Raw genomic sequence first — 27,850 nt, forward strand, 5'->3', positions numbered from 1 at the left:
ATCAGTATCAAAAAAGTTAGTTAGTTCATAGAAAAAGAAAACCCACCTTAATAAGGGAGTCAACACCAGGATTGCGTATGTCACAAAGCCAATCCCAACATTGATCGGTTCCAAGGGATGTATCACAGAGCCTAAAATTGCCTAATGTCCCATCAATGGAGAGAGAACTTGGGTGAACCTTGATAAGAAAAATAATTAATTTCAGAGTTGATACACACGTGACAGAAAAATAATAAAATCATCTATGATTTTACAACTAATGGTAATGGAAAGGAACAATTTAGAAGTAGATAGGAACCAACTAGCACAAAGAAAGGAGAAAAGAAAGCTGTACATCAGCTAATAAAAAGTATGTCATTACCTTAAGATCCATTAAGAAACTTTCTTGCACTAACTTGGCAAGTTGAGAATCATCCTCCTTGTTAAGAAAAATTGTTACACTGTCCACATTCATGTTTAAATAAAATACTACACGTTCTTTACCAAATCCTAATAATCCTTTAACGCGGCCCTTTTCATCAGTCCTCTCCTTCACCGATGGTCTCTCAGGAGAAGTTTCCGAAGTATGACTTGTCATCTTATTTCCAGAGCTTATATCCAGGCCAAAGCTTATCAAAGCAACAATAGTGGGCCGGTTGCAGAAAAATTCTAGCTTGGACATCCGAACACACATCTGAAGATTAACGATCAGAAATGTAAATTTAGCAGTGTATCGTGACATTTAAGAGTAGACCAGAAACTCCAATTTATAGTTAACAGTCCTCATGAAAGTACCTGGGTGTCTATACCATTGTAATCAGGTGAGCCAGAACTCCTTGTTGAAAAGGAGAGGGATACAAAATTTGAAGTATCACTTCCCTCTGCCTCATAATATACCTCACGAGGTGTACCCTTTCCCTTTTCAATTTCCTTTTCATGAATTAAGTTTTCTAAAGACTCAAAATCAGAAGCAATCCCCATCAGTCCTTGCTGATCTAAATCCATATTATGTAAATATCCTACATCTGTTTGAGACATGAACTCAGATAATGCATCCATAAAGCTATCATCATCATCAGGAAGTCCAAGAGACATGTCTTTCCCATGGGAATCAAATGAGCCAGAGGAAGAAGATAAAGTTTCATTCTTCAAGACTGAAACTGCAAGATAACTTGGAGCTACAGATAGTCGCCCCTGAAGTTCATCCTTAATTTTTAAAGAATGCAACTTCATCTTCACTGTTAGATCACCACCTGCAAGAATTACATGCACCTGGAAAACAAAACAAAAAAAAACAGTTGCATCGGTAACTTTGTGAAAAAAATAAGTTAAATACCAATTTTACTACAAATTTAGAATAATTTTGTTGGCATAGAACAATTAGCTAAATAACTCAATGAATTGTAAATTTATTTAACACCATATAGCTTTACAGGATTCATGCATCTCAGATTAGTAATTTTGTTACAAATCTTGAACAAAGCACATTATGAGTTTCACCCTCTCCTTGCTTATGCTCATAGAATATTATACAACGAAAACTCATAACATAAATTGCATTTTACACTCACAATGTCACTGTAGTACAGCATAAATATCATATTGCCATAAAAAGTTCAAATCCAAATTCACATGCTCAATACTCATCAAACACAAAAACTATAAACGCAATACTAATGCATACATGCAATGAATCAAGCAGTGTACGTGTAGTTGCAGGAAAAGCTGTTTCCGTCTGCGGCTTCAGTTAGGGTTAGTTATAATTAGATTGAGTAATTGTAACCAACCTCGGGCTGAGTTATCTCAAGAGCCTCACTATCAACCCTAATGTATATTGTTAAGGTCCCACATTAACTAGAGATATGGCTAATGAAGTACTTATAAATGGGAGGGCAATCCTCATCTCTGACGTAGCTTTCAAGGTTGAGTTAGGCATAACCAAAATTTTAATATGGCATTACTATCAGAGCCTATCATATATTTGTTTATTAGGTCACCCACAGATTTTCAGTCCTGAAAAGTTCCACACTCCAGATGTCCAGCTCTGAGCGTAAGGGGGTGTGTTAAGGTCCCGCATGATATGGCAAACGAAGTAGTTATAAATGGGAGGGCAAGCCTCACTGCTGAGCAAGCTTTTGGGGTACATATAGGCCTAACCCAAATTTTCATATATATGAGTGAGTGTGTGTGTGTGTGTGTGTGTGTGTGTGTGTGTATTCTGTAATAAAGCTTCATACCAGTCCTCAGCCATGGGAAAAGATAGAAAAAAAGATGCCTAACTAATATCATTTTCTGCCTTAGAACCAATAGCAAGAGTAATGCAATATGGTGTTTTAGGGGAAGATAATTTAGATGAGTGTCCGAGTCAATCTCAATAAGAGGTTTCCTAGTCTCTCAAACATTATCTGCAGAATTAATCCTATCTAGTACATAATATCATGATAATACCTACCATATCTAATCTTATCATAACAAAACATATCTTAAATTGAATCGAATCTAGGGTCATTCGAATTCGAGATTACATCTATCTAAATACAAAGTGTAAAAACTTATACACACAAACCTTTCCCCCATCCGCAACAACTTCAAGAAGGAGAGTCTCATCAAGTTCTCCATCAATGCTGTCTCCGGCCTGCACAAATATACAGTCAAACATATGTCTCTATTTTGCACAAAGTCACAAACACTTAACAACTGGACCCTAAGCAAATAAATGTGATGAATAATAGGTGAAAACATCTATAAGTACAATAAAACAAATGACTTCAACAAGAGACTTCAAAGGTATGTTTGATTCAACGGAGAGGAGGGGAGGAATTTTAATTCCTATCGTGTTTGGTTCATGAAGGGGGATTTTAAAACAAATTTACTTTAGTTGCCCGTACTTTTAAAATATAGTTTTAGGTTTCATTGTAACTGAGAGAGAGAGAGAGAGTGTGTGTGTGTAACTGAATCTGTTATTCATTGTTAGGTTGGTTACGACTGATGAGAGTGCACTGTTATATATACAGGCAAATATACATGAAGATATACTACTATATTACTAACTAGCTACCTATACTCTATTATGTATGAAGACTATATATCTCTCTCTATGCATTACACACTGCTTATTCCTTATGCTTGTACCAGACAAATCCTTAAAAGGAATGCATCTAACCTTTCCATATATAAACAGCTTGAATTCCACCAATGCGCCATTTATAACAATGTCAGCTGGTTTTGAAGTTGTGGTATTGAGAACATTGAAGGGAGCAGCATCACCCTCTGAGTTACCAAGAACATCAACTGATAGGAGAGTCTACATGCACCATGTATACTTACTATGAAATTAACAATAAAGAACAAGAAAACAAAGAATAATTTACCAGAAGAGAAAGAAATAAAAAATGCAGACTAAGGGTGCCATACAGAAGCTTGATAGGTGGCTTGTATAAGTCCTTTAAACCAGCTACACTTCTCCTCATCATCTCGAAAATCTAAGATCCAGGTGGTAGAAGATTCCAGAGCCTGCAAGGTAAATTTTCATATTTTCAAGAGAAAATTTAAGCAAGTTAACAAGAAAACAAATATTAATTCCTAATATATTACAGATGAAAATTTCTTGTAGCATAAGAGAATTCTATGTTCTGTGTCGCTACTTATAGTTTGGCATTCAAAAACTGAAGAAAAAATGAAAGCAAAAAAAATAATAAAAGTCACCTATTCTTGGGCCATCTTATCTCTAAGTGAGCAGTGTTTTATATAAAGAAAAAGGAAGAGAAGGAAAGAAAAATCCTATAGGACAAAGTTGCACTTTTCAAATCCTGGGAAGCAAGTGTAAAAATGAATCTGGGTGAGTCGGCTTGTTTAAAATAGAGAGATGACAGAGGCAGGTTTTCCTTCACTTCCCCTCTCATGGGCTTCACAGTTTTACCAAGCTGAACGATACGAAAGCTATCTAGCCAGAGTCCCTCCTAGTTTTATTTGATCACATTTAGCTTTCTGCCAAGTCGGACAGCAGGTTGGTGACTATAAACCCAAATGAAATGTTTTCCAGTAAATCTTTCTTCTGATCAGAGTAGTGCATAAGTTCTGTGTTAGAACTTAAGCTGCATTCAATTATGTTCACTTAGATCCTGTTGTCTAGATAGTAGCACTCAACGAAGCGAGAACACAAACACGGACACCGGGCATGACACAGACAGTGACACACCGACACATGTAATTCTAAAATATAGTACACCAAGATACTGCATGTGTGTGTGAAGAGTTAAACTATCCATGATATTAGGATATATGTAGTCACATGCTGACATGGCATTGCTGACATGTCAATCTGTAACAGAATTAGTTATTAGGTGTAACAGAATCAGTTACTGTGTAACTGATTCTCTCTTTCTCTCTCTCTTAGTAACAGCTTGCTACGCAAGCTTCTCTGATTCTATAAATAGCTAAATGCTATTCATTGTAACTCAACTTTTCAGAAATACAATTCAGTTTACAATTCAGTTAGAATTTCAACATGGTATCAAGAGCAGGGAACGATCCTTGATCTTTTTTCTCTGGTTTCTCTTCTTCTTCACCATGGCTGGTGAAGCTCCAGAAGCTCCTGTGCCAGTGGCTCAACCATCGTTGAGTGCTTCTTCTCTGGTTCACAAGCTCACCTTGAAGCTTGATGATACGAACTTCCTCTCATGGAAGCAACACGTAGAAGGAATTGTGAGAACTCATCGCTTGCAGAGTTTTCTCACAGCACCGCAGATTCCTCTTCGTTTTCTCACTGATGAGGATCGTGAGAATGTGGTTGAAAATCCTGCGTATCAAGCCTGGGAACAACAGGATTCAGCGTTGTTCACTTGGCTTCTATCGTCTCTTTCACCTACTGTTCTTCCTACTGTTGTGAATTGTACTCAGTCATGGCAGGTTTGGGAAGCAGTGCTTGATTTCTTCCACGCACACTCGCTTGCTCAGTCCACACAACTCAGATCTGAGTTGCGATCCATCACCAAAGGATCGAAGAGTTCTTCCGATTATCTGAAGCGTATCAAATCCATTGTGAACGCTTTGATCTCGATTGGAGATCCGGTTACGTATCGTGAGCATCTTGAAGCGATTTTCGATGGCCTTCCTGAGGAGTATAGTCATCTCATGACTATTGTGAGTAGTCGCGAGTTTCCGTGCTCGATCTCGCAAGCTGAAGCTATGGTCATCGCACACGAAGCACGTTTGGAGCGTATGCGTTCGCGTCAGACTCCTGCGACTTCTCCGTCTGCTTTCCTTGCTCAGGCAGTTGCGCCTCCGTCAGCGCCACCGCAAGCGCCACCGTCTGCGCCACTTCCTGCGCCATCGCCAGCGCCGCCTCCTCCGCCTTCATCAGTCGCATCTGAGGTTCATTACGCCTCTCGCACTGATTCAGAGGATCGTGCATATGAAGATCGCGATGATGATCGTTCTCGCTCCGGTGACAATCGCGATCGCGGAGGCTACAACAACCGTGGACGCGGTGGACGTGGTGGTTACAACAACCGTGGACGCGGTGGTGATCGATCTTCAGTTCAGTGTCAGATCTGCCATAAGTATGGTCATGATGCTAGCATCTGCTATCATCGAGGCAACTCTGCTTCCCCTGCACAGAATGCTCAGCCAAACGTGTCTTCCAACACACCTATGCCTTCTCCTTATGGTTTTGGCTCATCTTATGGCATGATGCCTCAGTTTGGATACTCACCTTTTCGTGGATTTCAATCTTTTGGTGCACCTGCACAGTTTGGCATGCCTTTTGCTGGTGGATCTGGTTTTCCCCTTGCATCTGGTGCAATGTTTGCCCCTGGCTATGGATATGCTTCTCCAGCATCATCCACCTTTGGTTTTGGCTTCCATCCTCGAGCTCCACCACCACAGCCTCGTGCACCACAAGCTATGCTAACTTCTGCACCTTCCACTCTAGGAAATTGGTTTCCAGATTCAGGTGCAACTCATCATGTTACTCATGATGCTTCTGCAGTTTCCGATTGTGTGTCAGTGACTGGGAACGATCAAGTGTACATGGGAAATGGTCAAGGTTTGCCTATCACATCCATTGGTTCAGCTTCCTTTTCTTCTCCCTTTCACACACACACTACTCTTCAACTTAAAAACCTATTGTTAGTTCCTAATATTACTAAAAACCTGGTTAGTGTTAGCAAATTTGCAAAGGATAATGGTGTTTTCTTTGAGTTTCACCCTTTTCATTGCACTGTTAAATCTCAGGATACTTTTAGGACTCTTCTCCGAGGCTCTCTTGGTCCAGATGGCTTATATTCCTTTGATGGCATGCACTCTTCAACATTCAACAAGGGTTCTCCTCCAGTTTCTGCCCCATCTGCCTTCTCAGTGTCCAAGCCTGCATCTTCTGCAGTTACTTCTTCTGTTTCAGTTTCAAATAATGTACCTAGTCCCACAGCTTATGACTTGTGGCATTCTAGATTAGGGCATCCTCATCATGAGGCTCTGCAATTAGCACTATCCACTTGTAAGATACCAGTTCCTCATAAATCAAAATATAACATTTGTCAATCTTGTTGTGTTGCAAAGTCTCATAGATTGCCTTCATCTTCCTCTACTACTATATATACTGCACCTTTAGAATTAATTTTTGCTGATTTATGGGGTCCTGCCTCCATTGAGTCTTCTGCTGGCTATCTTTACTTTCTCACTTGTGTTGATGCTTATTCAAGGTTTACATGGATTTATCCAATTAAGAGGAAGTCTGATACCAGTTCTGTTTTTCTTCAATTTCAAGCTATGGTTGAATTGAAGTTTAGTTTAAAAATCAAATCTGTTCAAACAGATGGTGGCACTGAATTCAAACCCTTAGTCCCATATTTTCAGAAACTAGGCATTAATCATAGGCTTACTTGTCCTCATACACACCATCAAAATGGTAGTGTTGAGAGGAAGCATCGCCATATTGTAGAAACTGGATTGTCTCTTCTAGCTTGTGCTCACATGCCTACTTCCTACTGGGACCATGCTTTTCTTACTGCTACCTTCTTAATCAATAGACTACCTACTCCTGTTTTGGATAACATCAGTCCTTACCATAAGCTTTTCAACACTCCTGCTGATTATTCTATCCTTAGAGTGTTTGGAAGTGCATGCTATCCTCATCTTAGGCCTTACAATTCCTCTAAATTGTCCTTTAGGTCTAAGGAGTGTGTGTTTCTTGGCTATTCCTCCTCTCATCAAGGTTATAAGTGCCTAGCAGCTGATGGTAGAATTTACATCTCTAAAGATGTTAAATTTAATGAGTTCAAGTTTCCATACACCACTTTATTTTCTCCTCCTTGTCCTGATTCCAATAATGCACATATTTCCTCTATTATTCCTGTTGTTACTTCTGTGCCTCATGTGCAGCAACCAGTTCTTAGTCACCAATCTTCCCAGTCTACTGGCAGCACATCTCAAGTATCTCCTGCACCACTTCAGTCTCCACAGCAGAGTCCAGCTTCTGCAGTCAACAGTTCTGCCACTCCAGCAGCTCCAGTTCCTGGTTCTGGTTCAGCAACCAGTGCATCTGCACCTTCCAATTCAGTCCCTGCCACTGAGTCTTCTCAGCCTCCACCAGTGGTTAATGTGCATCCCATGCAAACCAGGGCAAAGTCTGGCATTGTTATGCCAAGGCTTTTTCCCACTTTGCTTCTAGCACAGGCAGAACCTACAACCACTAAGCATGCTCTTAAAGACCCTAAGTGGTTGGCAGCTATGAAGTCTGAATATGAAGCTCTCATGACCAACAATACTTGGACTTTGGTGCCTCTTCCCAAGGGAAGACATCCTATAGGGTGCAAGTGGGTGTTTAGAATAAAGGAAAATGCTGATGGCTCAGTTAATAGGTATAAAGCCAGACTTGTGGCTAAGGGATAATAGGAAAACCAGAGAAAGAGAAAAAGATTTGCATATGAAATATTCACTATGAATTGTTAACCGATACAATGAGGATTGAATCCTTATATAGGATTGAAGAAGCTTGCTCTACAAGCTAAACTAACAGCTAAGCTAACTCTAACTGAATGGTAACAACCTCTAACAGAATTGACAGCTGTTCCTCTAACAGAATTGACAGCTGTTCAAAACAGAATTAACAACTGTGTCCAGCTGGCATTCCAGCTGGCACACACACACTAAGCATAACCAATATTTTCATATCACCTATATACTCTAATAAGGGATACCATCAAGTGAAAGGTTTTGACTATGCAGAAACTTTTTCTCCTGTAGTTAAACCTATTACAATTCGTTTGATTCTTACCTTGGCTGTGTCTAAACAGTGGCATATTCACCAGCTTGATGTGAATAATGCCTTTCTTCATGGTGCCCTCCAAGAAGAAGTATATATGCAGCAGCCTGCTGGTTTTCAAAGTTCAGACAAGACCCTAGTTTGCAAGCTGAACAAAGCTTTATATGGGCTCAAACAGGCTCCAAGAGCTTGGTTTGATAGGTTGAAGACAGCTCTAATCAAATTTGGGTTCAGGGCAAGCTGTTGTGATCCTTCCCTCTTTACTTTCCATCATAAGTCAAGTATCATCTATATTTTGGTCTATGTAGATGACATCATTATCACAGGGAATTTTCTGCCCTTTATTCAAGAGATTGTTCAAAAGCTTAATTCTGAATTTGCTGTAAAACAATTGGGTCAGTTAGACTATTTTCTTGGTGTTCAAGTCCATCACTTGCAAGATAGGTCTCTCCTACTTACTCAGACCAAATACATTGGTGATCTTCTTGAAAGAGCAGACATGGCTGAAGCTAAAGGCATCTCTACACCTATGGTCAGTGGTGCCAAACTAAGCAAGCATGGAGCCGATTATTTTGCAGATCCTACACTCTATAGGTCCATAGTTGGGGCCTTGCAATATGCCACTCTTACCAGACCTGAAATAAGCTTTTCAGTCAACAAAGTGTGTCAATTTCTCAGTCAGCCCTTGGAGGAACATTGGAAGGCAGTTAAGAGGATATTGAGGTATCTAAAGGGTACAATTCATCATGGCTTGCATATCAAGCCTTGTTCTCTGCATTCTCCAGAAGCTCTAGTGGCATACTGTGATGCTGATTGGGGATCTGATCCTGATGACAGGAGATCCACCTCAGGGTCATGTGTTTTCTTTGGTCCTAATCTTGTCTCTTGGACCTCTAAGAAGCAAACTTTGGTAGCCAGGTCTAGTACTGAAGCAGAATATAGGAGTCTTGCTAATACCTCAGCTGAGTTGCTATGGATTCAATCATTGTTACAAGAGCTGCATGTTCCCTTCACAGTTCCCAGAATTTTCTGTGATAATATGGGAGCTGTTGCATTAACTCATAATCCAGTATTGCATACCCGCACCAAACATATGGAACTTGACATTTTCTTTGTTAGAGAGAAGGTGCTGAATAAGTCTTTGTTTGTTCATCATGTTCCTTCCATTGATCAGCTTGCTGACCTCTTCACCAAAGCACTTTCTCCTACTCGTTTTGAAGACCTTTGAAGCAAACTTAATGTGACTGAGAAACTAGTTTCTCACCCACCTTCAGTTTGAGGGGGTGTATTAGGATATATGTAGTCACATGCTGACATGGCATTGCTGACATGTCAATCTGTAACAGAATTAGTTATTAGGTGTAACAGAATCAGTTACTGTGTAACTGATTCTCTCTCTCTCTCTCTCTTAGTAACAGCTTGCTACGCAAGCTTCTCTGATTCTATAAATTGCTAAATGCTATTCATTGTAACTCAACTTTTCAGAAATACAATTCAGTTAGAATTTCAACACATGAAACATTTATATGGTCAAGATTAACTTACCTGATACGCCCCCCATGTAGACACACAAACATTATGTGGGGTAGAAGGGTGGACATAGAAAGAAGTGACATCTCCAAATGAAGTGTGATGGTGGCCTATTGTAGCATTTTTAGGTTTTAACCTTTTTTAATAATTTAAGTTGACATCTGTTATTGATAAACAAAATGAAACTTTGGAATAAGAGTTGTGTCATTCAAGTGACATGTCTTATTTGAGTGAAGTTTTAAATTTCTATTTGCAAAAAGTGTCCTTGGGATGTTGGCTAATTGTTCAAGCTGATAAAAAAAAAAGTAATGGACACCTGATGAGGAGTTTCCTACATGTGCCTTAGAAGTGTCGTACACGTGTCAGTGTCAGAAAAAGTGTTTTAAGTTTTAACACACGGCCACCTCAAGAAGAAGTGTTTGTGCTTCATGGTAGCACTTAACACACAAATTTTTGCAAGTACGGAGGCCCCACACAGGTCAGTCTCTAGTATTTTTGTGTAATCTCCTACTCAGATTTAAAACTAACTGGACAAATGTTCTTCATCATAAGCCGGCTACCATGCTATGTGGAGTAATATATTTGGAGTGTTACATGTTAACTGGGACAGAACACGCCATGTCTTGACAAAAACATGCAAACAATTGAAAACAGCACTCCATAATGGATAGAAATGTGTCTCTTAAATCTGTTGTGAGTTAGGCCCAACCCAACTATAGTTAGGCATTCTGTTTAGTGTCTGTTGACTTAGTTATGCCTAACCACATGCTTCTGTTAAAAGCTTCAGTTAGAATTCTCTAACTATGAAATGCAATCCATCTCTCGTAAATCTGTTAAGATGAAATACAACATGCTTCTAAAAATGCTTCCTATGTGGTTATAGCTAACCACATACTCTCGCTTTAGCAAGTTCTCTCTTACTTAGAATTCTAAAAATAATTAACAGTAGCAGAAAAAATGGACCGTTTCAGACATACAATATCATACTTCGTTTAAGACTAGCAGAACTTGTTTAGCTTACCTTCTGAATGTCCATTCCCCTGGTGCTAACAGCAATACAAAATGGGGAACCACCAATATTTGTTGGGGGAACATCAAGTATTTGCCTACCAGCCATGCTGCAGAGTCCAACGAGTAAATTGCATAAATATATGTTTTCAAATAAAAAATTATGTCCAAAAGCTATAATCACGGCAAAATCATGTAAAATTTGAAGGAAAATAAAGTTGGAAGATTTGCTGCACTCCGGTCTCAGCAAACTATATCCTAACAGATAATGTTACACTAACAATAATACAGAAAATACTGCAATCTCTTGCTGTCCCAGAGTCGTATGACACCTAAAGAGAGTACTCTATGTCAAAACTTACAAGTAACAACACACTACAGAGAGAGAGAGAGAGAGAGAGAGAGAAAGAGGTAAAAATGAGAAATAGAATGAATTGTGTGTCTAAATTATATGTTAAGTTGAGAAAAACTGAATGTAACTGAATCTAACAGAAAGTTATATTGAACCAGTCAGTAAGGTCCTATATATAGACCAGCTAAGATGAAGTCAGGTATCATGCTGACATCATCACTAACTAACTAGTCTAACAAACTAGTTAACACTATAGTCTAATATTACAAAATAATTTACAACAACTACATTCCAATAACTCATAATGTCCCTATTTACAATATTTCTAACATTTCCTTAAGCTGGCTTGTTGCAAATATAATTGATTCGAGATAATAGAGATAACAAGTGGTGACTCAAAGAAGTCCTACATTGCCTAGATTAGCTAGTGTACAAGTGTATATATATTAAAGAACATACACACCCATTGCCTTAAGCCTAAGGTTTTGTGGTGTGTGGTTCTAACTCAGGATTTCTAACAGAGACCCACTCAAACCCGTAGTAAAGACATTTGCCAATTGAACCTTATTATGCAGTTTATCAGAGCATTGAAGAGGAGAAGAATGCCCACAGCATAGTACCGCAAAGTGCACAGAATTTCCTATTTCTGACATGCAAACTAACTTGGCAGCCTTACTAATTCATTTCAATTTTTCATATTTCTTGAATCATTTTCTATTGCAGAGAATAGCATACCATCCATATTCTTAGAATTTGGGTTAGGCCTAATCTACGCCAAAAGCTAGCTTAGGAGTGAGGGTTGCTCTACCCTTTATAAACACTTATTTTGCCATATCTATAGTCAAGTGGGACTTCGCAACACACCCCCTCACGCGTAAGGTTGGACATCAAGATCGTGGAATTTGCAGAAATGATCAACTGCAGAGGCTCATGTATCAGTGGTCTCCAATAAACGGATATAGGATAGTATCGGATACCATGTTAGAATTAGAGTTAGGCCTAACTCTACCCCAAAAGCTAGCTTAGGGCTGAGGGTTGCTCTGCCCTTTACAAAAACTTATTTGGCCATATCTCTAATCAATTTGAGACTCATGAGCACATACAAATGTTCTTTTCTTCTTCTTTTCAAAAAATACTTTTTTAGTAGAAAAAGACACCAAAATTAATGTGCAAGAAACAATATAAAAAAATGTATAAAACCTTAGATATCGCTGGTAACTCTGAGACTTCGCTGACTCAAACATATAAAGATACGATCCTGAAAGCACCAGGAAACAAGGATGCCATGTAGCAACCGAATTGCCAATTCCCTGTGAAATGATCATTTCAAATTCATTGAGTAAAAAATATCAATACCTTAGAAGTAAATGACTAATGAGTAAATTTAGAAAGAACTTTGGAAATACCTTCCAAACTAGGATTCTACCATCAGTGGCAAGATCAGCAGGACTCCAAGGAGCAAGTTTAGATTGGCAACTATCAGCTGTCGGCTGACTACAAGTTTCCATTGTCTCGTACAATATGTTCAGCAGTTCCATGATTCTAAAATATCTCTCCGGGGAAAAGTGGATCCAGAGGTTTGGCACTTGAATAGAAATAAGAGTGGATGGATAATTTGGATGCGGCACCTTAATCTTGAGTAACCAGAGACAGAAACATGACAATGACATAATATGCTTACTAAAATGTCATCCAGAAAATTTAATTTCGAATAGTTAGGACAAGTATAACAAACAAACCTGATTAACAAGTACTGCCATTCCACACCTATCAATGAGAGAATAGACATTTTCATCTTCTTTGGTAATGGGTGAGTTCATTATTTGACCATCATAATTAGGCTCAACCAAACTGCAACTACCGGAATCAGAGCCACAGTCTGTAAAAAAAGCAGCAATATCTCGTCCAGATATGTAAAACCGAGAATAAAGATTCTGCCTCTGATCATCAGACTGGCTTTCCTGTGAAAATACTGAATCGTTTAAGAAATTTCCAAGTCACAAAAGCAACACTCAATCTAGTATACCAAGAAGCATACCGCAGTGTGTAGTGTAAAGTGACCAAAATCCAAAAGAAAATGACTGTCACATCTTTCTGAACCACTAGTTCTGAGAGGAACTCTAACTTTTGGAGCATCAAGATCAATATCAAATGCAAATCTGAAAAATCAGGGAGAAACAAGAATCTGAAATCAAACACCGTATGCTTTTCAATTTAATATTAAAAAATAATAAAATGAAACAAAATATTGTACTGAAGTACCAAATATTTCAACTAGGCATATGCCAATACTGCCACAAAATGAAATTCAAAAAAATGAAAATGAAAAGCGAAGAAATAAATTTCCCCAGTTACACACAACAAAAAGATGGATAACTACTACTGGCAATTTACTTAATCCTTACATAATCCTTTGAAAAATCTTATGGGGTCACATCTCACTTAAATACCCAGTATTTTAAGCATATGACTGGCTTGATAAATACAAAAAGTTTTCATAGGTATGGACATAGAGAACAGAGAAGTCAAACCCCTGCAAGGAAAGGAAAAAAGAGAATAACAATGGATACCTGCTTTGTTCCTCCAAAACCATTTGAAATTGCTCCTGTGCTCTTCGAGTCACTTCCTCAAACTTCAACTGCCCTTGCAAATAAAAGAAGTTAGCCCAGAAAGGATATAAAGCTAAAACAGGTTCCCACTAAATAAATGCAAAGGGGAAATATTGCATTATGATGACTTCAGCAAATTGAAGCCCTAAACATTTGTTTCATTTATAACATATATCCTATTTATTCCAGTTTATTTACCAATTTTGATAGATCCAAATTCAAAATCTCAAGGGCATTTAGTTCAATTACCAATGGACTGTTTTTCTTTTACTAAGTTTATTTCAAAACAAGGGAAGAGAAAATATCAGGAAGAAGGATAACACATCCTACTGTGCTAGAAATCAAAAATAGAAATAGATAAAAGAAAATAAACTCATCAGCTCAGGCTCGCTGATCCATCTGCATATATATCAAGAAAATCCCAAAATATTATTATTTTTATACTCAGAGGTGTGGTGTAAGAAGCATATTAGAGATAATTAGTTCAGGGTTATTTTTGTAATATTCTAATTTAATATTTTATATTTTGCTTATCTAGCCTTCCCTATGTGGCAGCTAGGGTTGTGTTGCTGCGCAACACTTAAGTCACAATCTAGGGTTTATTTGCTTGCTGTGCAAGCACTTTGCTGTCTTAGGTCTCTATATATAGAGAGCCTCCCTATTGTATTTTCTTACGTTAAATAATATATGAAATTCCGCTCCTTCTATATTTTCAACAAAGCAAATCAGGTCAGCCCAATTTTCTTTTAAAAAAACTAGTTGTTTTCCATTTTCCCACATGCTGAAAATTTCACATCAGTTTGAAGGCCATATACAAGTAATATTTCTGTCAATAAAACACCAACTCCTGCTCTCTTAATGACTATGGTAGCATTTTTTAAACTGTATAAATGCATAATATCTAAGGCTAAAATTAGTAGCATTTCACCAACTCACTATGTTGCAAGAGTAAAAAAATTAAGTTTGGAAGTTCATTCATTCATATCGAGTGTAATGAAAGCTCAAACAAAACAAATAAAAACAAACACGAGAAAGAAAATTCAGGAATGAAAACGATGGCTTCTTTATCGTATTTATTTTTCAATTCAATTTTTTTTCACCAAAGATTCAAATACAAGGATATAATCACCTGCAAGGCAGTAGCTGTTTCCAATGCAACAGTAGGACTAACTGCCTTACTTCGCTTCAAAAACTCTAAGACACGATTAATACTTTCCATCAAAACCTGGAGCAAAAAGTACACAAATTCAGAATATAAAAACAATGAAAAACAAGAACCTTCTTAATTGAAAAGTTCAATTTCACGCCTCTATGCAGGACAAGTTTTTTTCTGATTGTTTACCGTCACATGGCAGGGAGCAATTGTAGCTGACAATCTCCAGTCAATATTCTCTCCGATCGGCAAGTGGACAAAACTAGCCACTAATGCATTTACCTTTTGCTCACTATAGACACTCTGCATATCAAGTTCCCAAGAAGTATGAACTAGCAACCAAAGAAATCTAAGAAGAACTATTGTTGGAATTCAATTATCAAATGACAGACAATATAGGATATTAAAGAACCTATGAAATATGTACAGGAAAAATAGTAGAGCTGGAAAAAAGGAACCAAAATGCTAGTTAAACCAGAAAGAAAAAATACTTCACAAAACATCACATTGAATTGCATTGCATTGATGCACACACACACACACACACACACACCCCACACACACACACACGTGTGAGAGTAAAGTTCGCATAATAAAATATGGTTATTTCAAAAAATTGAAAACTACGCAATAAACACTTTTATGCAGTATACATTTCAGAGGAGCAAACCTGTGTAAGTGAACCTTCAGGAGCAGATAGACCATAAAATTTTAGTAACACATCACAGTAAACACTACGATGCTTGAACTTGGTAGACACATGAAGCTGCTCAAATCGACCACAGACGATTTCCACCTGATTCACACTGATAATCCTGAGAGCAGCCTGACCAATAGATACAGTTACCAGAAACTGGAACATATTCTGCATATCCTTTGCAGATCGTAGCATCAACTCCTCCGCAGGTTGGTAACTTAGTAGCTTATTGATTGCATGCCATTCCTCTTTAGTCAACCGTTCTTCTGTAACCTGTTGCTCCTCAGAAACATCATCCAAAGAGGTTTCTTCTGTGTCAGCATGCCTACATAAAAATGGTACTAGGATAAATTTCCATGCATATAGACAAATACTACAGAAAACAGAATTCAGCAACATTAGCAATTGCTACTAAACTTTAATAAACCACAAGAACATATGTAAACCAATCCAAAAGCAATAAGATGTGTCGAGGTAATGATGCATACCATCTAAATGAAAACCAGCTCTTTTTCTTGATCTTCCTTTCTTCAGCAGCTACCTTTGATTTCACAGATTCAACCTTGGCATGAGCTAAGAGCCTAAAGAAACCAAGGAAAATTTGGTATGTAGATACAGATTGCCTTGAGGTGGAGTCTTAAGAGTTAGAGTTATGAGTTACAAGTAGATTATTGAGAGTGACCTAGTGGTATATACTACACCTAGCAGATCGTCCCATTATAGTTTACCCTAATCTTTCTTTCTTAACTCTCTCCCTTTCTTTAATTCCTTTTACATTCTCATACCCATCTACACTGAAACTGAGAAAATCAAACATAGTGGAAGTGTTGCAATAAAGGTGCAGCAGTTTCCAAGGTAGAGCCACGCATGACACACATAGAGAATGACTATTCACTGGTGTTAATGCTATTGCGAACTTTCACACATATAAACATACATCATTTTCCACATAAATCTGTCTTTTAGGGCAATAAGTGTGGAAATGGAACGACTTGCAACCCAAAAAACTAAAGAAGAACCAAGGGGAGGGATCAAGTCCTCAATTTTAGATTAGAAGGCAAATAGGATCGGCTTACAAGAAGCAAAAAGAATCCAAATCAGAATCTTCTCAAAATGTAAAAGCAATGGTCACAAGATATAGTATAAAACATGGTATTCTTAAAAACAAAAACTTCCACCTTCGAAAATCATTAGCACAATGTTAATAAAAAAAGGTATACAGACCTCCATAGAAGAATCACTTTCGAATCAAGATCCTTCTCTATTTCTCTCAATTCCGTGTGGTTATTGTCTGATGAATGCTGAAGAGATGCCACATACAACTGAATGTATCGCCGCCGAAGCTGACATAGATTCCGAATTTGGTCCCATGATAAACGGTAGCTGATTTAATAAGAAAGCATAAAGTCAGCCTCAAATCTATGCCTATGTATTAAATGAGACCTCACTCTAAAACGTGAAGAACTCACATAAATCCCCCACAAGCTACCGAGTAGTATTTTAACAAAGAACTCCATATGACCTCTCTTCATTTTTATTCTATTTTTAATTCAAACTCAGATGAGTGTATATCCCAGTTGCCTTTTAATAATGACTATTTTCAAATGTTAGCATCCTGAATTCAAATTCAAACAAATTATCCAATAATATCAATGTATTGAGTCAAATTCAATGTACTTATCCCCAATGAATATATATTATCTCTGAATCATTTTTTATCGTCTCTATCAATACATTGATATAAATTAAATCCTTAAATGTTAATTTCTTGCCATAATTTTAAAAAAGTCAACAAATTCAAAATTGCAATTTATAAATGTATATTACTTAAATCTAATCTATACACACATTTATCACTTATTATCTAAATAATAATTTAAATATACTACAAGTTAATTAAAAAAACCGTGTATAGTATGAGCTACTAACTAGTCAGGGAAAAACTAAGAATAGCACAGAATCCACATTACAGAGAAACTTTAGCACTCAGTACAACATAATAAGCTAGTTGACTTATTTCAGAAAAACAACAATATAATTACCACATCTTCTGCTGCTGGAGAGAAGCCTGAGCAGCATATTGCCACCACAAATAAGGAGCCTTTGAGATGGGAACTGTAGGACGTAAATGAGAAACCTCCATATATGTCTTGTATCTTGAAACAGCTTCCAAAAGTTTAATCCAATCATAATACTGAGCCTATAGTTCAGGGAGGAACAGTAAAAAAAAAAGTATTTTCAAGGAGAAGCAAATAAAGGGTGAGCGATACAAAGTTAGAAATTAATATTTGTTATTACATGAAGCATTATTGGTCTGGGCTTATCATACTACACTTGATCTAATTCATTGGTACAAATATATGCAGGAAATCTAATCAGAGATCTCATTCATCTTTTAAACCTGTTCAAATGTTTAACACACTAATGAAGTTTTCTTCTTTTATCAAAACGAAAAATTTAAAAGGAAGAAAGCAAGAAAATAAATAATGATAATAATAAAAGAACAAAGTAATGAAACATAATTTAAAAACTATGATGACCAGAACCAGGGGAAGAATAAAGAAAAGCATTCACACAAATTTGTTCTCTAATTCCTCTGCCCACTCAACAAGGAATCCCTTTAAAAATTGACTTTTATCGCTAGCCAAAAACACAAGTTAAGAATATGCTGTTCCAAAAAAAGTTGCATAATGCATACTAGACTTCACTACCCAGTAACACAAGATTGGAAATAAAATGTTTAGACCTCCCATTACCCTAGTGTATACTAGGAAGAGAGAGGAAAACTCAGAGAGTGAAGACATACGTGTATATTCATGGAAATAGTGGGAATAATAGCAGTACCAGAGGAATAGAGTTCGCAAAAACTAAAATCTTCCTAATAACAAGATGCATACACGGCACGGAAAAGGAGACACTCAACACTGAATTTGTCAAGGATGGTTGAGATAAAGGTGTGTGTGTGTTGGGGGGGGGGGGGGATTGGAACAGACAAGTGAGAATTTCGAGGAAAGGTTAAGAAGGAGGCAGCAGAGTCCCTACTATCTTTTTTTTCTTTTTCTTTTCTCTCTGTTTTCTTCCTTAGTTATGGCACCAGCTACTGAACCAGAGTGGAGTTCGTGAGGACGTTGTGTTACACAGACCTCTTTTTTACAGATGCCATATCAAAAGCAGCAACACTTTTTAGGAAATATCAGCAGATCATTAATACACCACATGTTTTTCAAATATCAAATCAAAACCACAATAACAAGATAACATTATTACTCGTCCTTTTAGGATGCATAGATATTAGATAGTGATGGATAGGACACCAGTACAATGTGGGGATACAGCATTTTTACAAAAACAAGATACAACTACAGTAGGATACAACATAACATATATATCAAAAACCATGTATATCACTTGAATGGTTTAAGATTGATTCACAGAAACCCTCCCAGCGCTAAATTTTATAACGATAACTCGATAAGCAAGTCAAAATTTGAATACAAATCAACTGCCTAAGTCCTTATAATTTAGGCATTGATATACCTCTTAAATAAAATAGAATTAAAATACTGTTCCTACTTTCATGGGAAAATATTAGATAAACCATATTAACAAATATCATTTTCAAAATATAAAAAAAATGCATGAAACGATCATAAAACTTTATAAATTAAAATGATAGTTGAAAAAAGTGAGAAAGAAGGAAAAATTAGAAAATAACAATATTTTTCAGCTTTAGTTATTCTAATGATATACCACTGTATTGACACAAATATTCAAAATAAAATTATGAATAAAAATTATACATATCCAGTATGAAATCCTATATACTAAGTATCTAATACAAGCAAGGTAGACCCGTTGAAGCGTCCAGGCTTCTAAGCTTTTCTCTTAACAACATTCCTTTTGAAGCAAAAATCAGAAGTGGTTCTAGAAATATATCAAATAATTAAATATAAAATACCTCAGTAAGAGTAAGAGAGACATCTGTCAGGACAAGTGAAGCTTTCTCAAATGGAATTTCTGGATCAGTTCTTTCTTGGTTTCCAAGACGATGATACTGTAGTACTGCATTGATAGGATAAACCAAGTATGTGCGGTTCATAGCCCACTTAGACACCAACTTATGATCACCAGTAGGCTCGTTTATGCCATCTTCAAATATCTAGTACAGAGCAAAAATGAAAAACACAAGAAATGAAATGAGGAGCAAAAGAACAAAATACTGGTAAATAAAAATAAAGTTGACATTACATATGTGTAACACATAATAGAAGATGGAATTTATCAAATCAGAATAAACCTCAATCCATTCATGTGGACTGATATCCTCCCATCTTTTATCAATCTCCCAAGGAAGCCGATTAGAATCGTGATAAAAAGCTAGCCTCTCAAGGTGAACTGACTGTCATGAGAACAAAATAAATTTCAAACCAAAATCAGTTGCACTGCTGCGAACAATACACAAGCTCACTTGAACTGTTAGCTAAACATTTGAATAAATTAGAAGTGGAAGAAACCAGGATCACTCATCACTATATATCAGAAAGTTCTATTAACATTTTTGGAACCAAGTCATCCCAAATGCTTAAGCTGCCAAGCAATGGCCTTATTAATATCTCTACAACCAACCGTGCGAAATGCATAGGCCGCCCGGGCAGAAATTTCCCATGGACCTACTAAACTCCAACTCAAGCCATCAAGATATTGGACAACAAAGCAAAACATGTATATTTTTCTAGAATTATGATTATCATCTAGCATGGTACCAGTCCCGAAGGATAGCTCAAGTGGTAAGAGCTAGGGACATAAGGGTTGGGTGGGATGAAGGGTGAAGGGTTCAGGGTTCGAACCCTGAGGAGGACTAATTTACTAACATTACTAACAACTAACATTTGCCTAAACAAAAAAAATCTAGCATGGTACCATTACAATGTATAGGTGGGCCACTAAATTCTGAAATATTGCAAAAACAATTATATACAACCAACCAACACAAAAGAAAGAAATACAAGTCAACAAACTAAAACATATAATATAACACACTAAGACAAGAAGCTTTACTGAATAGAAAAAGTGAAAAACAATCTTGGCATGTCTCTCTATTAGGGTTGCCAAGTCAGAGTTAACCGCCAATAGATTGTTCATAAAATTAGCAGATCAAGGAACTGCTCACCTTCCTCAATCTATCCAACGCCCCACTGGTATCAAAAGTTTCATTCCCCTGTTCATCCATTGTAACAGCAGCAAGCTTGGCCAAAGTCAAACCTGAAGAAAATGGATGGCCTGGATTACTGCAAACAACACTTAGCATAAGCAAGTGGAAATACGGATAAAGTACAAGCAAGTAGAAATAAAGCTTAAGCATAATCTCAATAATCTAAAAACAGAAATTAAATTCGAAGTCAATGTGCATGCATACTTGCACCTGCAAAGGGATTAAAATGGTACTCGTTAACCAACCTGACTGAATCTTCATATCTGATATGCACGTTGCTGATCGATATCTTTAGATTTCCAATAATTGTAGATATTAGAGAACTCAGCCACGAATTTCCAGAAGATGACTGTAAGATAATAAGCTGTCAGACATCTTATCTTATACATACATAAAAAGAGAGAGACAGAGAGAGATATTCTCAATATGAATACTAATTAAATTCTCAGATAAAACACCATCCAAAATGATACCTCTTCTCTAGTATTTCTCAATCCAAGGAAACCTAATAATACATCAAATGCCTTTGTCCCATCTTACCATCCAAACATCAGACAAGATGACTCAACCTTTTCATCATTTAATTCTGCTATCATTAGCTAATTCCAACAAGCTCTCTATTTTTTCTCACAACTCACTTCTAAACAAATCTTGCCTGTTGACACAATTGCATCTAGAAGTGCAAAGAGAGTTACATTGAAAACCCTCAAGGTTGAATAATTAATTATGTTTGAGATACCAAAAAATAATCAAATTTCAGTAATGCATCTCCTTCTGATCCTTCCCATTTTAATTACAGAAAATTATTGTCACCACACCCACTCCCATGGAGTCCAAGAATGGTATAGGGAAGAGAGAGGGGGGGGAGAGGAGATGAAAAAGTGATGTGAGAGTAAGGGGTGTCAGAAAATCAATGGCCTTTTATCAAATGACAGCATACTCTTCCATATCCTCCAACATCACATGACTGAACCAATAGTCTTTTATCTATTACTTGATTGAAAATCAGATTCCAATTATAAGTTATAACTATACATGAAAGCAAGGCATGAAAACATAATCAATCTCAAAGAAAACTACTGTTAATCAAAACACATTCATCCAGGTTTATTTTAATAAAATGGACAGTGCCCCAATGCTTAGATATTCTGAACAGATATGAACTAACGCATTCATAAATGACTTGAAAACAAAATGGCCAATTTAAAAAAGAACCAAATAAATTAAGACCAAGAGCTAGATGATATCAAAGTCATACACTTCCCAACTTAGACTTAGATATTGCATCAAGTGTTGCTGACTCCGCTTCCTGCATGAAGGAGGGAAAAAAAGAACTACACGTAAGAAAGAGTATCACAAAAAGATAATTTAATAACTAAAAGTAAATGAAGTTCAACCGAAACCTGAGCTTTAAAATAATTTCTGCTATAAATAAACCTAATGGTTTTGTTCAACTAAGATATCAAAAGCTAAATCCAACTTATATCCCAATATTATAAAAAAATAGAAAGAAAAATCCAACCTATCGAACATTGTAATTTCATAAATTGAAAGGGAGCCTGTTTCCAGAGGTTTCAAAATCCCTATAGAGGTCAATATAATTTACTCAAATATGTATAATTGAAGGAACAAATTGTTTACTGACAAGAACATTCCACAACAACTCCTAGAAAAATTGGTCAAGGACATATGCAATGATAATCTTACACACTTATACTGGGGGGAAATAAATATAAATAACACAAGCAACTCAACAGTAACAAACATCAATCTGTTGGAGCTTGTCTTGGAAAAGTTTTTCCCTAGTACCTACACCTTCCTCAAAATAAATAAGATACTTTTACAAAAATTGCATAAAATCTAACCTCAATATGTTGGAGCTTGTCTTGAAAAAGTTTTTCCCTATCCTCATCCTGTAAAAAAACATGCTAGTTAGAAATTAGAAATAATATAAAACCACTAATGTGTCTTCACCCAATATAAAACTACTAAGCTTTTAGAATAGTTGGTTCATGACATGGTATTAGAGTCTCAATGACCAAGTGGTTTGAAGTTGAATTTCAACACCAGGTAGGTGAGCTTATAAAATTTTCCAGGATTTAAGCCCAACGGGCTCTTGAATCAAATGGCATGTTAAAAATATAATATAAAATCATTCATGCGTCTTCACCCACACAACAACATAAGATTCTTCGAATAGTTGGTTTATGACAAAGCTCACTTTAGCAAAAGATAGAATAAATTACTTAAGGAAAATACATAATACTTGAGTACCTTCATTGTCCGACTATCTGGAGCAGGATGAGCAAGAACAAACACACGATCGATTAGAACAATCACAGGTTCTTTACCCAAACTTTTCCAAGGAACCTATATTAGATTAGAGAGGAAAGATATAATAATCACCTCATTTGAAAGCACATTTAAGAATTCGAGAGGAGAGGAAAAGGTTTAAAGGGGGGGGGGGGGACAAAAGCAAGAGTAAAAGAAAACCAACAACAAATGAACATGGTAAACCATAAAACTGCATGACACAAAACCTTACATGTGTTACAGTAGTGTTGTACTTCCTGTTGTATCTGTTATGTTATGGATGTATGATAGCTAAGCTATACTCAATGTATAGGATATTAACTATAGGAGAGTCGTAGTCGATTAGTGCCAACTATGAAGTTTGTTACTAATTAGTTCTAGACAGTTATAGCTCAACAGAAGATTGAAGCTCTCTATTTATTTGTCCCTGTTTTTCTAACAATCAATAAAATAAATTTTCAGCTTCTCAAAATTGTCTCCTCCTAACCCTTCATTATGGTATTTAGAGCCTAGCCTCACAGGAGTTCATGGTTGACATCGGTTGCTGGATATCATCTTACTAGTCACCACAATCACTGATGAAAGCGACTCCAATCTCCATTACACCCTTGCCAATTTCAGTCCCGGCGAATGCTCAAGTTTCATTTTCTTATTCCATTTTCAAGAAGCTAGATGAAAACAATTTCCTCCTTTTAAAACAGAAGATTACGCCGGCCATTAATGGTCACATCTTCACGCCTCTCTGGTGAATCGAAAAGATTATAGCTAAGTTCCGATCAATATCTGATAGGATTTCAGCATAATCATCTATACATACTTGTCTTGCGAGCAGCAGGATGCATGCCTCCTATCATAGCTGCAGTTATCAGTGTAAAGCTCAATTCTCATCAAGATGATAGGTTGCAGGCATGCGTATCAACTTTGGGATAAGTTCCATGCTCATTTTCACTCAGACACACAAAATATCGCCAATTGTGCACCGAATTGCACAATACAACGGAAGAGTTTCTTTATCTTACTAGCTGAGTTAAAGACTCTTCACTACACCTTAAATATTTTGTGGCAGTCTGAAACAGTTTCTCTATCCCATAATCTAGCGCTTCATGTCAACACATGGAGCTTGGCATTTCCTTTGTACAAGAGGTGTTTTAACAAAAGCCTGGTTGTGACTCATATTCTCTCATTGAATCAATGTGCAAACATTTTTACAAAGTCCCGATCTCCACTACAGTTTACAACACTTAGAGACAAACTCAAGGTGGTTGACAAGTTCTCACTCATTCAACCATCTCAAGCTTGCAGGGGGGATGTTAGAGTAGTGCCTTACTTACTGTTGTATCAGCTAGTTCAGTTGTTTACTGCTGTATCTGTTATGCGCACTCAGAGTTAAGATGTAGTTAATCTGTTAATGACAGCAGTACAGATATAACTATTAGAGAAGTTATTGATAGCTCATTGTATTACACAGTAAAAAGATGATACTTGTACAGTTTTTGTAGTAGTGAATACAGAACCATTCCATCAGAAAATTCTCTCTGGTTGTCATTCTCTCAATCCTCAATTTCTCTAATTTTCTCAATTCCCATCAGTTTATTCTCAATAACACACATGCCTGCATGCCATACGTTGTTTAATACACACCTAAACATGTGCATGTATGTACCCATGTTTTTAAGGTCTCACATTGACTAGAGAAATAGCCAAAATAGTCCTTATAAAGGGTAGAGTGACTATCACAACTAAGCTAGCTTTTGGGATAGAGTTAGACTAAGACTAGAATTCTAAGATGGTATCAAAGCCTATTAGATATGTTTACTGAGCTGCCAATAAAGGTCCACCAGCATATGTCTAGTTCTACAAACTTCACGCTCCGGATGTGCTACCTTTAGAGGTAGAGTTAGACACATACTCAAATTCTAAGACAGGCATCTATTCATATAGATTTAGATGTGTAATAAAACACACAAAGATGCATGAATCCATATTTTTGACTGACAAACCAAAGGTAATGACTCAAAAGTTGGAAGTGGACAACCACCAATGGTAAATGCTATTGCTACCTTTAATGTAATGGTACCAACAAAGCCAGCTTTGACAGTAACAGGGAGCTTCAGTGCATTTAGTGCCTCTGCTTTCAGCTTCAAATCTTTAAGGACAACATCACCTGCAGAGATCAAGTCTTTGGTTGTAATAACAATGAGAGTACAAAACCATTATTTTGTGAAATTTTACAACCAGAAATTTATCTTGTGAGCAATTCATTGAATAAAAAATATTCACTCATGAAAGGTCAAATTGGTTTCATATAACAGCACACAAATATTAAAATGTAAACGGAAAAGGCATGTAAATATAAACATGTATATGAAACTACAACTATAATATAGAGGGCACATGCTTAATCACCATAGTAAATAAATCACTTCAAGTAGCAAGACAACCCCTTTGCATAACAAATGAGAAACCTTAAGGAAAATGATGACATCAAAGCTACAGAAACGTATAGAAAAACAAGCCAATCCCAAAAAAATTGAGACACCCAAAACATCTATCTAAAGCCTCTAGAGTTGCGTTCCAGCCAATTGGACCGTAAGCAGTCCAGCTAAAAGAGCAGGATTCTAGCCTAGCTTACTCTCCCTTCTACTTACAAAATCTCTAAAGCATATCATAAAACTAAGAGGAAAAGAAAAAGAGCGCTGAAGCCGAACTAGGACAATCAATGCAAGAAGTTTGCTCCGTTTAATGACTTCGAGAGAAGCATAAAGAAAAATTCTATATCGGTCAACTTGAGAACTAGTAACATTTGACGGAATTGGTAAGTAGGTTCCATTTTGATTTTACCTAACATGCATTCAGATTGTAGATTGTATACAACCAAAGGAAAAAGGTAATGGAACAATACCAAATTCAGCACCGGCACTCCAAAGAAAGAAAATAGTAGAATACAAACCTTTCCAGACACTGATTCTCAACGCCTCCGTAGAGAGTCCATGTACATATTCACCCAAATATTTCCGAAGCAAATGCAAAACCTGTCAACAAAAGCAACATTACTATCTCCTTTGTCCACTGAGAATCACAGTTTACATGCATCAATCAAATACAGCAAGACTTAGAAATGCAACAACTATTCATGACACAGAGAAGCATAGTATTCACTACTTAGTAACTGCCACCACCATCCACTAGCGAATGCAGTCCGATCGAGAAACAAAGGAAAATTGCAAACGCAAATTGACAGAAGAAATCGAAATTGAAGTTTGCATGAAAGAAGAAGAGAGGAATCTTACGTGAGCTTCGAACATGGTGAAGAATCGGAGGAAACACGGTGCGATCAAGGCGCGAATCGGAGAAGATCCATGGCGAAATCAGCGATTGGAAGAGTGCGATGAAGAAATGGAGTTAGGGTTTGGTTCTGGAAAACGGTGAGTCTGAGATGCGGAGTGTTTGGGATGAAGAAATGAAATTGCGTGAAGAAGAGAATGAAAGAGAGAGGGAGATGAAATGGAAATGAAGAAACGAGAAATTGATGTGAATGGTTGCTTGAGAGATATTTATATAGGTCCCGGTATCTTGCAAGTTTATTAGTGGGGACGTGCTGTTAGAACCTGGTACGGACACCCAGCCTTTGTGGACCCCTTTAAGTTTCACTCAAAAAATTTCTTTTTTCTTTAGCATTAAGGGTATTCACTGCGTATGGTCTACTAATTATCTCGCTGCGGGTGCTTGCATTAAATCGTAAACGGTTTGCCATAATATACTTCATTCCCATGAGTGGGGATCGAAGCTCCAACATCACAGTTAAGGGACGAAGTGAACAAATCACTATGTCATTTTATTTTTATTTTTATTTTCTCTTCTTACACACTCTTTGTTGTTCATAATAAATATGTAATGAAAATGAAAATATTTGTGTACATACACTTTTTGATGCATCAATTTTCATAGGGTGAATCCTTTAAAATGAAGTGAGGTAGTGTGTAAAATTAATATAAGTCATCACATATTAAATAAGTTATTTTATTAATTTATCAAAGTTGTTAATCAGTATTAATGATTATGGAGACTTGCTTTATACTTAAAAATGATTTTCTTGTTTTAAAACAGTCAAAACTCATTTGTACATACTCATACCAACTCATGAAATGATGAAACACCCGCTTTTGATGCAGGTGAAGCAGGTGCACGTGCTTCAGCAGAACCTACTTCAACATGTGTTGAAGAAGGTGAAGCAGGTACACTTACTCCAACAAATGGATCTGAATCTACTGAAGTATCAGCAGATGGACCTGAATCTGCTGAAGTATTTGTTGCAGAAGAAGAATGTGTGTTCATTCTTATTCTTTTTATGATACAGTAAATACACATACTAATACTAATGCATATCACAAGTGATGCTACTACTACAATAGGAATCACATTAACTAGGGTCGAGGTAACTAATAGGTGTTTTTTTGTCATCACCAAAAACTTTATAAGAGCTTATCATGTTCCTGTTTAAAAAGTCAGAAAGTAGTAACATATAATTTCACACACAAGAATTATGATAATTACATAAAATTGGATTAACAATTTGTCAGATTACTCAATTTCAGTGTATATCAGTCATAAGCACTAACGGATTCAAAAATTATACGTTGTGGAGGCAGAATTGTAAGCATATAATTTTTTTTTATCAAAACACATAATATAAATTTACTCGTGCAAGTCATGTGCATCGCATGAGATACTGAC

At 36.7% G+C, this 27,850-nt stretch overlaps 1 protein-coding gene across 2 annotated transcripts in view; it reads right to left on the reverse strand.

The window, feature by feature from the left end:
* LOC130710760 (uncharacterized) overlaps window positions 1-26,642 on the reverse strand; it is a 66,458-nt gene extending 39,816 nt beyond the window's left edge. Inside the window, exons 1-28 of one of the 2 annotated variants that reach the window (XM_057560110.1) lie at window positions 26,407-26,642; window positions 26,067-26,148; window positions 25,177-25,280; window positions 23,078-23,173; window positions 22,669-22,716; window positions 22,062-22,112; window positions 21,049-21,152; window positions 20,762-20,879; window positions 19,889-19,990; window positions 19,550-19,750; window positions 17,634-17,791; window positions 16,816-16,974; window positions 16,080-16,172; window positions 15,565-15,916; window positions 15,084-15,197; window positions 14,871-14,966; window positions 13,703-13,770; window positions 13,171-13,291; window positions 12,872-13,093; window positions 12,539-12,766; window positions 12,333-12,442; window positions 10,794-10,890; window positions 3,394-3,492; window positions 3,143-3,283; window positions 2,546-2,614; window positions 775-1,251; window positions 362-673; window positions 47-178 (exon numbers count right to left, since the gene is read on the reverse strand). In XM_057560110.1, coding sequence (XP_057416093.1) covers window positions 47-178; window positions 362-673; window positions 775-1,251; window positions 2,546-2,614; window positions 3,143-3,283; window positions 3,394-3,492; window positions 10,794-10,890; window positions 12,333-12,442; window positions 12,539-12,766; window positions 12,872-13,093; window positions 13,171-13,291; window positions 13,703-13,770; window positions 14,871-14,966; window positions 15,084-15,197; window positions 15,565-15,916; window positions 16,080-16,172; window positions 16,816-16,974; window positions 17,634-17,791; window positions 19,550-19,750; window positions 19,889-19,990; window positions 20,762-20,879; window positions 21,049-21,152; window positions 22,062-22,112; window positions 22,669-22,716; window positions 23,078-23,173; window positions 25,177-25,280; window positions 26,067-26,148; window positions 26,407-26,421 — 3,969 coding nt within the window. In that variant the 5' untranslated portion in view covers window positions 26,422-26,642. Of the gene's footprint in view, window positions 1-46; window positions 179-361; window positions 674-774; window positions 1,252-2,545; window positions 2,615-3,142; window positions 3,284-3,393; window positions 3,493-10,793; window positions 10,891-12,332; window positions 12,443-12,538; window positions 12,767-12,871; window positions 13,094-13,170; window positions 13,292-13,702; window positions 13,771-14,870; window positions 14,967-15,083; window positions 15,198-15,564; window positions 15,917-16,079; window positions 16,173-16,815; window positions 16,975-17,633; window positions 17,792-19,549; window positions 19,751-19,888; window positions 19,991-20,761; window positions 20,880-21,048; window positions 21,153-22,061; window positions 22,113-22,668; window positions 22,717-23,077; window positions 23,174-25,176; window positions 25,281-26,066; window positions 26,149-26,406 lie in introns of those variants that run through there. The other variant, XM_057560111.1, reaches the window with a different exon arrangement.
* Between the last annotated feature and the right edge of the window lie 1,208 nt (window positions 26,643-27,850).

Source organism: Lotus japonicus, chromosome 4, assembly GCF_012489685.1.
Source record: "Lotus japonicus ecotype B-129 chromosome 4, LjGifu_v1.2".
NCBI lineage: Eukaryota > Viridiplantae > Streptophyta > Magnoliopsida > Fabales > Fabaceae > Lotus > Lotus japonicus.